The following is a 13,888-nucleotide window of genomic DNA, read 5'->3' as shown; positions in this document are numbered from 1 at the left end:
ATTGAAAAGGTAATACATTATGGGTGAATGTTTACTTGCCTTCATGGAGTGTCCGACACTCGAGTCTGGATGCCTGATAGTCCTTATACATGCTTGTCTAACAGAAAACCCCCTTTTAAAGGTGGGGGGGGTGGGTACCTTGGGGTTTTTGTTGTCTTTGGCCAGGAGGGCCCGCAGTCGCTCCTGAGAGGGCGGGGCCATGAAGATGATGTAGGGCTTGAGGTCTGAGCTACGCAACACCTTCAAGGACTTCAAGGACAGAACATGACAATGGCAGAAGTGTGGAGTAAGACACAGGAATGAAGACAACCAACCATTTTTCCTACTATCTCCAGAACATTTTTGTGTAAGCAAAACTCCCATAAGTTTTGAACAACCATTTACAAACAAACAGCTAAAATGTCTTGCGTGAAACACAGATTTAAAGGCTGGGTCAAATATTTTAACAAGGACCAAAAAAGCAGGCAAACGTTATATTTCTCTGTATTTCCCGGACGGCCCACCTGTGTGTGTACACACAGCACGCAGATCTTGCCGGTGTTGATCAGCTGCCGGACACAGTCGATGCTGGTGCCATAGAGGTTTTTCTCGAACTCGCCAGATTCGATGAACTTGCCGGCGGCCACGTCGGCCTCAAAGGCCTGCCGCGATACGAAGTGATAGTCCCTGCCGTTGAACTCCACGTCTCTCCTGTTCCGAGTCGTGTCTGCGAAAGACAATGGCAAGGATGGAGGGAAAGTAGCACTTACATTAATCACTTCATCTGTCCACCTGTCTGTCTTCCACCACCTTCTATCTAGTACAGGGTCGCAGCGAGCTTGGTCCGGGAAACACGGGGCAGGAGATACCCTTCAGGGGATTCCCAACCACAGACACTCTTTAATGCACAGGCGTACCTGGACTGGAGATACCCTGCAGGGGATTCCCAACCACAGACGCTCTAATGCACAGGCGAACCTGGACTGGAGATACCCTGCAGGGGATTCCCAACCACAGACGCTCTAATGCACAGGCGTACCTGGACTGGAGATACCCTGCAGGGGATTCCCAAGCACAGAGGCTCTTTAATGCACAGGCGTACCTGGACTGGAGATACCCTGCAGGGGATTCCCAAGCACAGACGCTCTTTAATGCACAGGCGTACCTGGACTGGAGATACCCTGCAGGGGATTCCCAACCACAGATGCTCTTTAATGCACAGGCGTACCTGGACTGAAGCCCAGAGGTCCTCTGCTACTAAGGGGCCTCAACTAACCTTGTTTAATCAAACAGGAACAGGGTGAATTTAGGTGGAGAAGCTTGCAGAGGGAAGCTACGTGGGCGTCCACAGTCACTGTTTCTACTTCCTTTGCTACACCATCACAAAAACAAATAAAGGAACCTCTAAAAATAAAGAGCCCGGGGGCTTCCTGCCACATTAATGTGCCTCTGACACTCGCTGCGAGTCAGCATTTAACCTGACTGTGTATTTCTGGACCGAAGGAGAAAATCAGAGCATGGCGATGCAGCTCACATGAACACGGGGAGAGCATGCAAACTCCGGACAAGTTTGAAGTTTGCAGTACATTGTTAATAATTACATTAATTTGAGTAAAGTCTGGGTCAATGATCAGAAAATAGATGCCCTAGACCCACCTTTAACCCTGCTTAGTCAAATTCAGAGCCCCCCTGCTCTTCCCCCACCCCGATCTGCATTTCTTACGAGGAACGGCGTTGCCGAATCTTTCAGGCTCACTGGACAGCAATCGCTGTCGCATTTCGTTCTGTCCGCAGTTGGGGGGGCCGATGAGGGCAATGGGCCGCTTGCGATTGGCCGGCTGGTGATACAGCGCCATCTCCTCATAGGTGAGTATCTCCTCATTGTCATAGTCTGCCAAAGACATCAGGAAGCAGCTCTGGGTTGAGTGACACCCTGCAGTACATCCATGCGACAGTGTATGCACATGTGTGTATGCACAGGTCGGGCGAAAGCCCCGTGAGAAGCTCACCATCATTTTTGTGGGCATTGAACAAGATTTTCTTCCTTTTCTTCTTGTTCTTTTTCGCACACCAGAGCTTCCCTGCAAGAGTGAAGTAATCACCAAGGTTACCATAAGCTGGCACTTCTATTAAAATCACGCATTATCTTGCAAACGATACGATTCATACCAGATTTCTCTGGCTCCTTATCTTCCTCTATCGTCAGCTTCATGGCTTCCCTCTGTTGCTGGAAGCTCTTACCTGAAGTACGAAAGAGAGCAAAGAAAATGACAGATATGGATGTGAATGATAATGTGAGCCATTTGGACGTCACAGCTGTAGGAGATGGATCAGAGATTCACAGGTAACTATTAGATCATGTACTCAGGTGTAGGAAGACATTTCAGCCCCGTCTTTATAATGACATTACGCCACATGCAAGCTCTGCCCAGCCCAACACGTCTCTGTCACCAATCAAGACACACCATTCTGAAAAAGCCTTAGGATCTCATTGCACTTATACGTTTATATGTTTACACTCTCAGTTACAGTCACGACTTCACTCTGACACACATGCTCACATACGTAGTAGAGCTGCACGATATATTGTTTCAGCGTTGTCATCTCGAGGCGAGCATGTAAAATACTCACATGGCGTTCGTCATCACTGCTTTGTGTCTGTAGAAAACTCACAGCGACACCACCTAATACTATACTACTTATTTGATACACTCTCTTGGTATAAAGGTTCTATTTGGTTATAGTTTATTTTGGGTAATTTCATATCCTTTTTTTGTTTTATAAATATTACTCGTGGAAATTTCACATATAGCCTTGTGATATCGTGCAGCCCTAATGTTTACATCGCACTGCATCTACTATAATTGTACCCGTATTAATAGTCTTACTGTAAGCACCTTAATGTGTGCTTTGTCCTTTGGTCTACTTTGTGTTTGCCGGTGGCCAGAAGGACACGCAGAGCAGGATTTTCATTGCACAGTGTAACTGACCGCTTACTGTGCATATGACGAATTGTTTTGAATCTCGAAGAAAATTAAGTTTGAAGCTATTTATGGGGGCAGTAAGTGTATATTTGCTGAGAAACAGACTTATGCACAGAACTGAGGTCCCCCCTTGCTGAGCCAGCCTGCCCGCCTCGTACCTGGGACCAGTCCGGCGAGCGGCTGATTGTCCTCGTCCCCGTCCCGATAAGCCTGCCACCAGTTGGGGTCGTCCTGGCTGATAATGTGCAGAATGTCCCCTTTCTGGAAGCAGAGCCCCAGCTCCCGGCAGGGCACGTAGGGGTCGTCCGAGGGGTCATAGTCAAAGTGGGCCTTGACATGAACCTGAAAAGGGCGGGTTGGGGAAAATAGCTGCTCAGCTGGAATTATGAAGAAGTCAAAAGTAGGGACTGATAACGAGAAGCTCAAACGGACAGAGGCGCTACACGTCACGCGAGAGCACGTCGCATGTCGCACGTCGCGCGTCGGCCCCCTTGCCAAAGGGTGCGGCAGGGCGGCTTACCACAGTCTCCTTATGGGGCGGGGGCTTCGTCTGCAGGCTGGGAATGAGGACAAAGGTCAACATGCCGTGCATTTCTGCCTGAAGGGAGAAAAAATAAAGAACAGCATTAGCAACCGTCTACAGGCCTGCAGTATTAATGCAGTATTAATCAGTGATATACGGCTCAACCCTTATCATTATCCATGGCAGGGAACTGAAAATTAAAGGTTAATATTTGGGTACAAAATCCATTCTGAAATTAGAAATGGATCATTTTTGACATTGAAAACATTACAAGGCCAGAAAGAAGGAGCAGAGATCACCTTCCTAAGATGAATATCACCAAAACAAACTTGAGACCCATTTTTTACTTTTAAGGTAATGGAGCTGGCAGAACAGAACAATACTAAAGATAGAGTCAATTTGAAATTCTGCTAAAATTCATCATATTCACATGAGTGTGGACTGCAGCCAGCGATAAGCACTTGGCGTTATCCTGACCACAAGGAGAACACGTTAAACTAGGGCTAGATGCTCTCCACAAGCATTTTCTGGACACCAGAGCCTATTGGTCAATCGATGGATGGATGGATCGATACATAGATATCTTTATTGCTATTTGCACAGGTACGGGTCAGTACAAGTACATTGGAATTCTTGTGCGTTTCTCCCAGAGCCATTTTTATAAAACAGAGAGACACATGAAATAACATAATATAAAAAATATAAATAATAAAAGCAACAAACACATTAATTGCAGGACTGAGTAAGTGGATACACACTGTGTACAGAGTGCATGGTCTGGGTGTATGAGTAAATTATTTCACAGAAATAATATTAAGACAGTATATTGTATACAAATAATCTCTAATTTTGAGATTAAATTATGAAACAATTCATTTGGATTGCTTGACGGATTAAGTAAAAATGTACAGCACATTTTTTTGTCTTACACAATCAATCACCGTGTCCAATCGAGCCCGTCCTTACCAGAATGTCGAAGACCTCATTCACATCTTTCCCGCGGATCTCGACGCCGTTGATCTCCAGGATCTCGTCTCCTTCATGGAGCAGGCCGCTGCGCTCCGCCGCCCCGCCTTTCACGATGCGGCTGATGATCACGCTGTCCATGTCGTTCCGCACGGTGGCTCCCTGGAAGCACAGTGGGCGTCCATGGCTACGGTCAGCACCAAAGTCACGTGATCATAGAGACGCTGACCAAAAGTTGGGCCTCTGATCTTCTCACCAGGGGGATGTCCCTGGCCTTCTCCAGGTGCACGATCTTCACCGTCTCACCCCCGTACTGCGTGAGGATCTCCGCGTGCTTCTCGGTGGGACTGGCGGGCTCCAGCGTCATCTCCTGCTCCGCCACGCCGTCGTGAGCCAGCATCAAAGCCTGGAACAGAAGCATGGGAATCCAGCCTGGCACCATTTACATGAAGGTCAGGTCTCACCATTCTGCAGCCAATGCAGTGCCACTGGGTACCTGAAGGCCTCAGAACAGGAGCCCTACATGGTCATTCTACTCCCAGAGCAGATGCTCTTAAGTAGGGAAATGCAGAAGGCTAGCAGGACAAATATGTAGCATTTCTTCTGGAAGGGCTTTTGTTACAGATTTAAATATAATATGTATGCTGTGACACAAAGATAACCTTCAACCACAGCTTTATACGTACAAATCCGATTTCAGATACAGGTTCACTGGAAAAAGGGTATACCCAAGTCTCTTCCATTAACTGAACATATCTATCCTTTTTGAACAGATTAAAATACTGCTAATGCAATTCAGAAAAATGTCGATGAATCTTGAAATGAGCAGACAAGCACTAACTCGCTCTGACCTGGTGCCTCGCAGCACCTGTCAGACCCTGAGACTTTCAGATGTGAGCATCCTTCAGTCTCGCCAGTATGAGAATCATCCTCAGGGCTTAACTCACCAACACAGACCAAAGCAGCTGAGGTTTTACCTGATAAAGGCGGCAGTGGACAGGGTCTCCATGGACCAGCCATTAGAATTTAGCATTTCGTGATCAGTGCTCATTGTTGACACACCACAGCACACAGTGCACAACAAGGAAAATGCATCCTCTGCATTTAACCCATATGTGACAATGTGACATAGCAGGGGGCAGCTAATTCAGCGCTCGGGGATCAGTGCTTGGGGGCGGTACCTTGCTGGTTGGGGATTCAAACCAGCAATCTTTCAATTACAAGTGTGCTTCCCTAACCATTAAGACACCACTGCCCAGCTAACAAGGGGCTCAACAGTGTGGGACAAACGAAAATGCCAAATTCCTGCACTGTGTCTCAAAGCTGTGTGTTTATAACACATTAACTGCAGGCAAGGTTAACTACTCTAGACGAGTGAAAGTGCAATCATGGAGGGCAAAGGGACAAATACACACGCCCACTAAACACAGAGGATTCTGGGCTTCTAACAAGGTCAAGAGTGAAATCTACAAAGAGGGATGGAAAACTGAGTTAAAAAGTGACACAAATTATGAGACAGAAGGCCAGAACAAAGACCACACACCAGCAAGACCCCGCAGACGGACGGGGAAGCAGACTGCGGCCTCTCTGCGCTCACAGCAGTCCGTGAGAACCGGTTAACTTACCTGCAGGTGCGGCGAGGCCAGCAGGGCATTAAGCTCCTGGCTCTCCTTCTGCGGGCTGGACTGCAGCATGGCCAGGACCTGGTAGGACAAAGCGGGCACATCAACAGAGGAGAAGGCTGGAAGAAAAATGGCGAGGCTAGGAGTGTTAGAGATGGACCACAAGACAAAGCACAGCCCCTGGTTATACCCTGGAAACGCGCAAAGCAATTAATGTTTTACCCACTATGGCTGTCTGGGATCTACACTTTGAAGCTGAAGTTGAATATGCCTTTATGTCATGCTGTCAATGTCGGCATCTTGCATCTCTCTTCTCTGCATCGTGCCCTGTTGACTCACTCTGCTGAAACCAATCCAAATACCACCAGCCGGGTTGCATGGCAAATAAAATAATCACAAAGCTTCGTGGAAAATGAAGAGCCAAAAACAACACAGGACCTTAGGCAAAATTCAGGGTTTCTTATTACCCAAGTATGTACCGGCCAATGGGAGCCCAACATTGCGACTGCTGGTTCACATGACAGGGATGAACGAGATCTACCCAAGAGGAAGGTGGAGAAGAATCCCAGTCACATGGGGTAAATTCACTTAATAGACCGCTGTGCTGAAAAAAGACGCACGAGTAATAAGTCATAGCAGCTACCACACCCTCCAAACCAAGCCCAGCACTGTTCATCATCTACTCCTCCTGGCAGTGCAGCAACAGAGCTTCACAAATACAGATCAAAACATCCACAGGCAGCTGCCTCTACAACTGCAAAATGCCAGTTTTTCAATGCATTGAGATATACTAGGTCAAAGGAATCCTCCATCACATCACCGATAATATATAGGGGGGAAAAGCAGCACACACGTGATGTGGAACACCGTCAAAATATTTGGGAAAATTCCTTCCCACCAACCGTGGAGCTGCTTAGTGTTCATAGGCTGCTTGTTCAAGCGGCACATTGTCGAGCTCACTGACGAGCAGATAGCAGAAAGCGCCCCAGCAAAGTCAGGGCGAACGTCTGCTCACTTCCCTTCAGACGGGCGCAGGGTATCTTCCCTTCAGACGGGCGCAGGGTATCTTCCCTTCAGACGGGCGCAGGGTATCTTCCCTTCAGACGGGCGCAGGGTATCTTCCCTTCAGACGGGCGCAGGGTATCTTCCCTTCAGACGGGCGCAGGGTATCTTCCCTTCAGACGGGCGCAGGGTATCTTCCCTTCAGACGGGCGCAGGGTATCTTCCCTTCAGACGGGCGCAGGGTATCTTCCCTTCAGACGGGCGCAGGGTATGCACTCTCAAGGGGCTTAGACTCTAATGAGGTCTGGACAAAGAGGAGCTCTGTGTTCCATTGTATCATAATGAATTTCAGGAAACAACAAGAGGACCATTTTTGTGACTCATTAAGAAACCACAGTACAGTAGCTCTCTTTAGAGAGCTACTCTCCCAGCATGCACTGCCTTCATTACGGGAAATAGACTTGAGTTGGCAAAAACATTGTTCTATTTTTGTAACCCAGGCACAAATTTAGCCATAGCTTAAAATTCCAATAAATAATGGAATACTGAATTCACCAATTTGTGAACAGCAAAGACACTTGGGGAAGTAAATGAAAGATTCTTGGCTGCCTGCCAGGGCTGATTTGCTCCTCAGGAGTGGTCAGGTCTCTGGGCTGCATCGTGCCGTTTCTCAGATGACCCACACTGCACCTTTGCTGCAGCCATTCCATACAATTTCAATCAGTCAAGCAACTGCTAAGCAGCTGAACTGAAAGAAAATTGGTCAAAGTACATGAGTGGAAGACAAATCAGACCCTCACATCACACTGGTCTCAGACGTAAACAACTGCAGAAAACATAGACCCTACCCGAAACTACTCCCTCTAGACCAGTGGTGTAAAGTACTTGAGTAAATGGACTTCGTTACTGTACTTAAGTATTTTTTTGGCTACTTTGTACTTGTACTGAGTATCAAAAATATAAGCAACTTTTACTCTCTACTCCACTACATTTGTGACTGAATATATGTACTCTTTACTCCACTACATTTGAACGGACGCTTACCGTTACTCGCTACATTGTGATTGCGTGCGACAAGTCAGGATCTTTATCTACCACGGCTAATTTCTTCAAGTATGTCTGGCTGCAGCCTGCAGGAGGGCGGGGTTGGACATCCAACCCCGCCCACATCCAACCCGGCCCATTCGTACCGCGAAAGCCACGCCCTTGTCCAACACGTCTTAAAGCGGAAGCCAAAGCGAACTCGCAGAACGGAATCGTTGTAGTACCTGTTATGTCATTAAGTTAAAAATCTTTAGTATCCCAGTGTAATAACAGTGCTATCTATTATTTATTATTTTGTTTGTTAATGTTTCTGCTAGACACACTATTGACTGTCAATTACTGCACAAAGATTTTACTGTGGGACCCGCATGGTTGTTTGTGGTTGTTTTGCTGCTGGTTAAACGTTTCCATCAGTTAGCTGACTATCTAGCCGACTCACTACCAAAACTATGGTAACTAGGTAAAGACCTTCTTGCTGATAATATAGCTTCCATGTAGTTAACAAGACTTGACACTTAAAGACTTTGTGCGTCATCAGATATTACTGTCTGCTCAAACGACTGTTCAGCTTGCTTCCTATGGGTTACTAGTTATTAGCTAGTTAGCAAAGCCACTGTGGTAGCATCCATTAAGGCTGTGCGATATAGCAAAAATATTTTTATCATGATCATATCAAACGATATTGATAATTATCATGGTGTAATTCAAGTCATTATTTTATTACTAGGAGTGCTCCATTTTTGCTTGAAATACCCTTAAGAATTGCCCTTAAGAATTGCCCTTAAGAATTGCCCTTAAGACACCATTAAAGTCAGCTCTGAATTTGTTTTTTTATTAGTTTTTTCATTGTTTTACCTTTTTTTTGAACATTTGAGTTTGACTGAGACTGACTTTTTGTTCTATTTTCTTCTTCTGCCATTTTGAAACATTGAGGTGTTCAATTTAATGTCTATATTAGGAAATAAAGCCTCATAAATAAATAGTTCCTTGTTTTCCACATTTCTTGGTGTTCTTTGAGCCTACATTCAGTACGAGTAAAATACTTAAGTTCTTTTAAAATTGGATACTTTACGACTTTTACTCAAGTCTTATTGGAATTGGTGACTTGTAACTTGTAATGGAGTAATTTATACAGTAAGGTATCTGTACTCTTACTCAAGTATGGTTTTCAGGTACTCTTTACACCTCTGCTCTAGACATACTTCAGTCTTCAGTGCGAAAACATTTTCTCTTCATGAATGCATTGCTCATCAAAAATATATTGGAGTCAACTTTTCCCCATGACCGCGACATATGGATGGATGCAACTTACACAACCAATAAAATAAAAATGTAGTTCTCTTTGTACATTGTTTCATTTACTAAAAGAATTAGAATAGGGTAGAATAGAATAGAATAGAACACACGTATTCACACGTAACAAAATTTTTGTTGGTAGGACTTGGCTTCAAGGCAGAATACTTAATACACAATTATTTAATTATTTAATAATACTAAATGTCAGATAGATAAAACATGCCGAATGGGGCTAACAAATATTTCATACGAATGACTCATGTGAAGTATTTATGGCCTGGAGGGATTGTTAGGCAAGGTCTGGATTTTAGACATATAAAGTTATATCAGATGTCCACCTCAGTGCTGCCCATCCCATCCCAGCCTCCCCCCCACACCCAACCCGTACCTCCTGCACGAGGGTCTGAGCTCGGCCCATGACGGGGTAGGGTGGGCTGGCCTGGTTCATGTGCTGCGCTACGGCATTATGGATGGTGAAGGCATTCTGGAAGTCCGTCTTCTGCACCAGCTGCAGTACCAACTCCACATCCTCCTGGCTCTGGGTGTCACCCAGGCAGTGCTGCACCTGCTTCAGGGACATCAGCAGGTCCTCGAGATCTGCAGGGGGACAGTGGGATGGAAGATGACACATGTACAGCTGACATGGGAACTGCACCTGGCACACAAATTACAGTCCATGTCACGGATGTACAACAGAACCGACAGCCTATGTATTACGCAATACTATTAACAAGATCTTATGGACTCTAGAAATATGTTTATAGTAACTAGGCACCAAAACATTGCGCAATCATAACCTTACCAGTTCTTCAACTTGAACCACACAGCATGAATTCATCCTTGAACCACACAGCATGAATTCATCACCAGTAACTGAGAGTTTCCCTGGGTATCTATCCATGCTAAGCACCGGAATCCATGATTTACAGAAGTGTGCGTCCAATAATGTCCTCACCGGAGAGGGTCTGTGCTCACGTGTCCAGAAGCTCATGACAGGAGGAGGACCAAAGGCCAATGGCAGCTCTTCGAGTGACAGACACTCCCACTTTTTCTTGTTGATACCATCCAAAAAGCTTATATTCAGCAGACCCACACCCATCTGGGCTGGTTTAAACATACCGAAAGTCAGAATGGACGCCAGGGAGTGAACGGCAGGAAGCAGTGAACTCCTACTACACCCAAAGCCTACCAGGTCAGCACGGCGTATAAAGCTTTTTAATTGAAACCAACACCCCCACCCCCCAGCCTGCAGGTCCCCATCCCCCTCCCTGAGGAATTCCACCAGCATTACCTCCCCTGCATTCATTAGTGGGAAGGCAGCTTCTCCCCCCCTCTGATATTTGTCTGAAAGTTCTCATTACTGATTTTCCAACGCAAGCTCAGGGGTGGCGGCGAGTGGTTCCTAGGAAGCCAGGAACGCCTCATCGACAAACTCATCTCAAGTCCTTTCCGCAAGGAAATACCTATGAGCACACAAAGGACCTTTGTAATCCAATCCAGTCACATTTTTTAAAGTTTTCTGTAGATTAGAGATTACGCTCCTGAGACAGGCCTTCTGAAGAATATGGGGAGAGAGAGGTACATAAAAAAGCTGCAAATGACAGAATCCTTTCCTGATCAAACTCCAGAATCCGGAATATCACACAATTCGGAGCATCAGACCAAAAAAAGCTAGACGCTAAACGATGAGGTCAGACAAATTCTCCAGTAAAAATGTACGCTGTTCCAGGTCTGAAAACCCGTTTTTCTCCATAAAATAGCAGTTTCCCAAATGACTGTTTCTGCATATAGGAAATTTTGTTAAGTACCCCTACAACTGACCTGGTTTTGAAAAATTCGCCATCATCTGTCACCATGAACAGACACATACTCAGATCTCTCCTGGGTTATACTGAAGCTCTCTAGGCATGATTTCCTCTGTATAAGGACTGGCCATGTGTATCATTGAAGGACTTCAAAAGCAACATTACCCACTGCCTCCAACTTACCCAGCAATGTGGGGGCTCCTCCCAGACCTTGCAGTTGCCCCAAAGTGCCACCGGGCCCCTCAATCGGATCAAACGTAGGGTTGTCGATGCCGATTTTAGAATTCTGAGACAACTTCTTGAGGCGGATGGAGGAATTGACATCCAGCTCTTGCTTGCTGCGACCTTCTTCCTCCTTTCTCCTCCTCCTCATGTCCTCCTGCTGCTGGCGGATCCTCTCCAGCTGCGCGCTGCGTCTCACGGGCAGGGTGCGCGCCCCCAGATCGCTGGGGCAGTCCACGGGCATCTCCCTGTGCCACTGAGACTCCTCTGGGCCCTCCGCCGGGCCTCCGCCGCTCCCCTCGGCATCCGACTCGGAGACGTGGCCGTTCATGTACGAGGTGGTCATCCCTGCCATTCCCTGGGGCTCAGCCTGATTATCGTAGGGTGTCTGCGCTACGATGGGGAGCTTCTGCATCTCTGCAGGGCAGCGGCCATGACACACAGTTTTCTTCTACTGATCCTTTCACCTGCAACGAAGATCGAGAGTCAGAACTGGCCGTACAACACCTCAGCACAATAAAATCACTGGGTTCTCAAGCACAAATCCTTTTTTCAGCCTTTAACATATGTTGAAAGGGAAACATCAATGACTTCATGTTTTCAAGCTTTCTTTGTCACATACACAATCATACACTATACTACTGTGTAGTGAAGTGGATTGTGTTTGAAGAAATATGCAATACAAAGGAAAGCAAAACACAGGGCTCCCATTCAAAGTCAAGTGTTAAATAAATTCCCTGACTATCACCTGAGTTTCACTACCTAAAAAGCTTAATTTCCATGACCTATGATGGATGGAAAAACAGGCAGCTTTTGTGCTGAGCAGACAAAAATCAGCCACAGTATTTTCAATCTGTAAGTTTTATTTACTAGTTTACATTTTCCTGGTATGCTTGCAAATCTTGACTGAAGTGATTTCCCGTTGTTGACAAGCAGGGAGGGTACATATGGGTGCCGAAAAATCAGGTAACCAATGACATCTGCTCACGCAATATGGGAACCATGTGCAATAAACCGATAAGGAAAAATACTGCATGGAAAACACAACATTTTGATCAATGGCGACAAACAACTAGATTCCCTGATATTTCATGATTTGGCCCAAAAAAAAAAAAACCTTGACTTTTTAAAATTCCATGATATTCCAAAAATTCCATGAACCGTGGAAATTCTGAAATAGGTATAAAAAGATAAAAATTTAAAAATTAATTCCAGTTCCAGGAATCTGCATGTTAACAGTGCTTTACCAAGAAGCGAGATCAGGGAGCAAAAGCCCTACGTATAGACACTACATGCTACTAGCTGAAGTGCCGATTACTTTAATTAGCAAAGTAACTTATGTAAATAGGGCTGTCAAAGGTGCAGGCAATAAGGGTGACCCAACACCTCCTGGTTTAACCCAAAGTTACTGTAGGGAGCAACAGTGCTGAGGAGCAGGGTGACATTCTGGATTCCCTGGTTAGGAGCAGTTAGACATTTCTCCGCCCTTTGAAAGACAAAAGGTTTTTTAGAAGATGTAATTTAGGTGACAATAGTGCTTTAAAAAAATAAAATAAATAATAATAATAATAATAATAATAATAATAATAATAATAATATCCGCAACCTCAAAGAAGCGAATTGAAACCAAGAAATTCAAATTTAGAAGTGAATCACAATTGACGCAGCTCTTATTCTGACACAAAGCATGTTCCTCAGCTCTGCAATTTCACTGTGCACCTTTGACCTCCCAGGGTCAGGTCAGATCACACAGCTCCTGCCGCACCTTCCCCGTGCAGCGCCAGGGCTTAGCGCCGAGATAAAACCGTCACACTGACGATATGGTTTATGTGGATAAACGAGAAAGCAGATGCCCAACGAAATAAAAACAGAAACCTAAATCTCACCCACAAGATATTTTCATCTGTCGATTAATGAAAAAGGAAGGGAAATTCAAATTGAAATTCTTAAAGTAATTAAAAGGTAACTAAACATCTCGTAACACCTGAACTGCAGACATACCGTGAACGTGAATTCTGCCATTAAACATCACTATTTGCTAAACAGAGGCAGGGAAATTAACAGGATGTATTACAATATTATGCACAAACCTTATAATAACTGTTTAGTTCAGCTTAGTGTTTTTTTACCGTACAATATTACGCTATTAGAAAAGGAGCTAATAAAGTGAAGTCTCCCCCAGGTTGCTACCTTCAGTTACCAGGTACATTTTAATCAATGCTACACCCCCAGGCAAATAAATGCACCAGACCCAAAGGACACATTAAGCTTTGGCCAGTCTTTATGCCTAGGTGTGGATACAAATTTCGTTATGAGATTAACAATCAAGGATATTTATAAGACTCCCAACAGCTGACAAGGTAGTAAATGACAGAGAGAGAGAGAGAGAGAGAGCGGGGAAAAATGGAAAAGAAGCAAAAGAAAAAAAGATAGAGAGAATGTGTT

The 13,888-nt window shown here is 45.3% G+C and overlaps 1 protein-coding gene across 2 annotated transcripts in view; it reads right to left on the bottom strand.

Annotated features, from left to right (window-relative positions):
- The window catches only part of pals1a (protein associated with LIN7 1, MAGUK p55 family member a), a 36,966-nt gene that overhangs the window by 2,627 nt on the left and 20,451 nt on the right, over positions 1–13,888 (bottom strand). For both annotated transcript variants that reach the window (XM_023825277.2, XM_023825279.2), the window contains 12 exons: positions 11,405–11,910; positions 9,805–10,013; positions 6,078–6,155; positions 4,709–4,858; positions 4,453–4,614; positions 3,484–3,561; positions 3,122–3,305; positions 2,149–2,220; positions 1,989–2,060; positions 1,703–1,870; positions 504–706; positions 139–249 (listed from right to left, as the gene is read on the bottom strand). In XM_023825277.2, the coding sequence (XP_023681045.1) occupies positions 139–249; positions 504–706; positions 1,703–1,870; positions 1,989–2,060; positions 2,149–2,220; positions 3,122–3,305; positions 3,484–3,561; positions 4,453–4,614; positions 4,709–4,858; positions 6,078–6,155; positions 9,805–10,013; positions 11,405–11,858 (1,941 nt within the window). In that variant the 5' untranslated portion in view covers positions 11,859–11,910. The remainder of the gene's footprint in view (positions 1–138; positions 250–503; positions 707–1,702; positions 1,871–1,988; positions 2,061–2,148; positions 2,221–3,121; positions 3,306–3,483; positions 3,562–4,452; positions 4,615–4,708; positions 4,859–6,077; positions 6,156–9,804; positions 10,014–11,404; positions 11,911–13,888) is intronic.

The sequence above is a fragment of the Paramormyrops kingsleyae genome, chromosome 14 (genome assembly GCF_048594095.1).
Source record: "Paramormyrops kingsleyae isolate MSU_618 chromosome 14, PKINGS_0.4, whole genome shotgun sequence".
Taxonomy (NCBI): domain Eukaryota; kingdom Metazoa; phylum Chordata; class Actinopteri; order Osteoglossiformes; family Mormyridae; genus Paramormyrops; species Paramormyrops kingsleyae.
The sequence above is the reverse complement of the archived record's forward strand: the minus strand, read 5'-3'. Positions and strand labels throughout refer to the sequence as shown.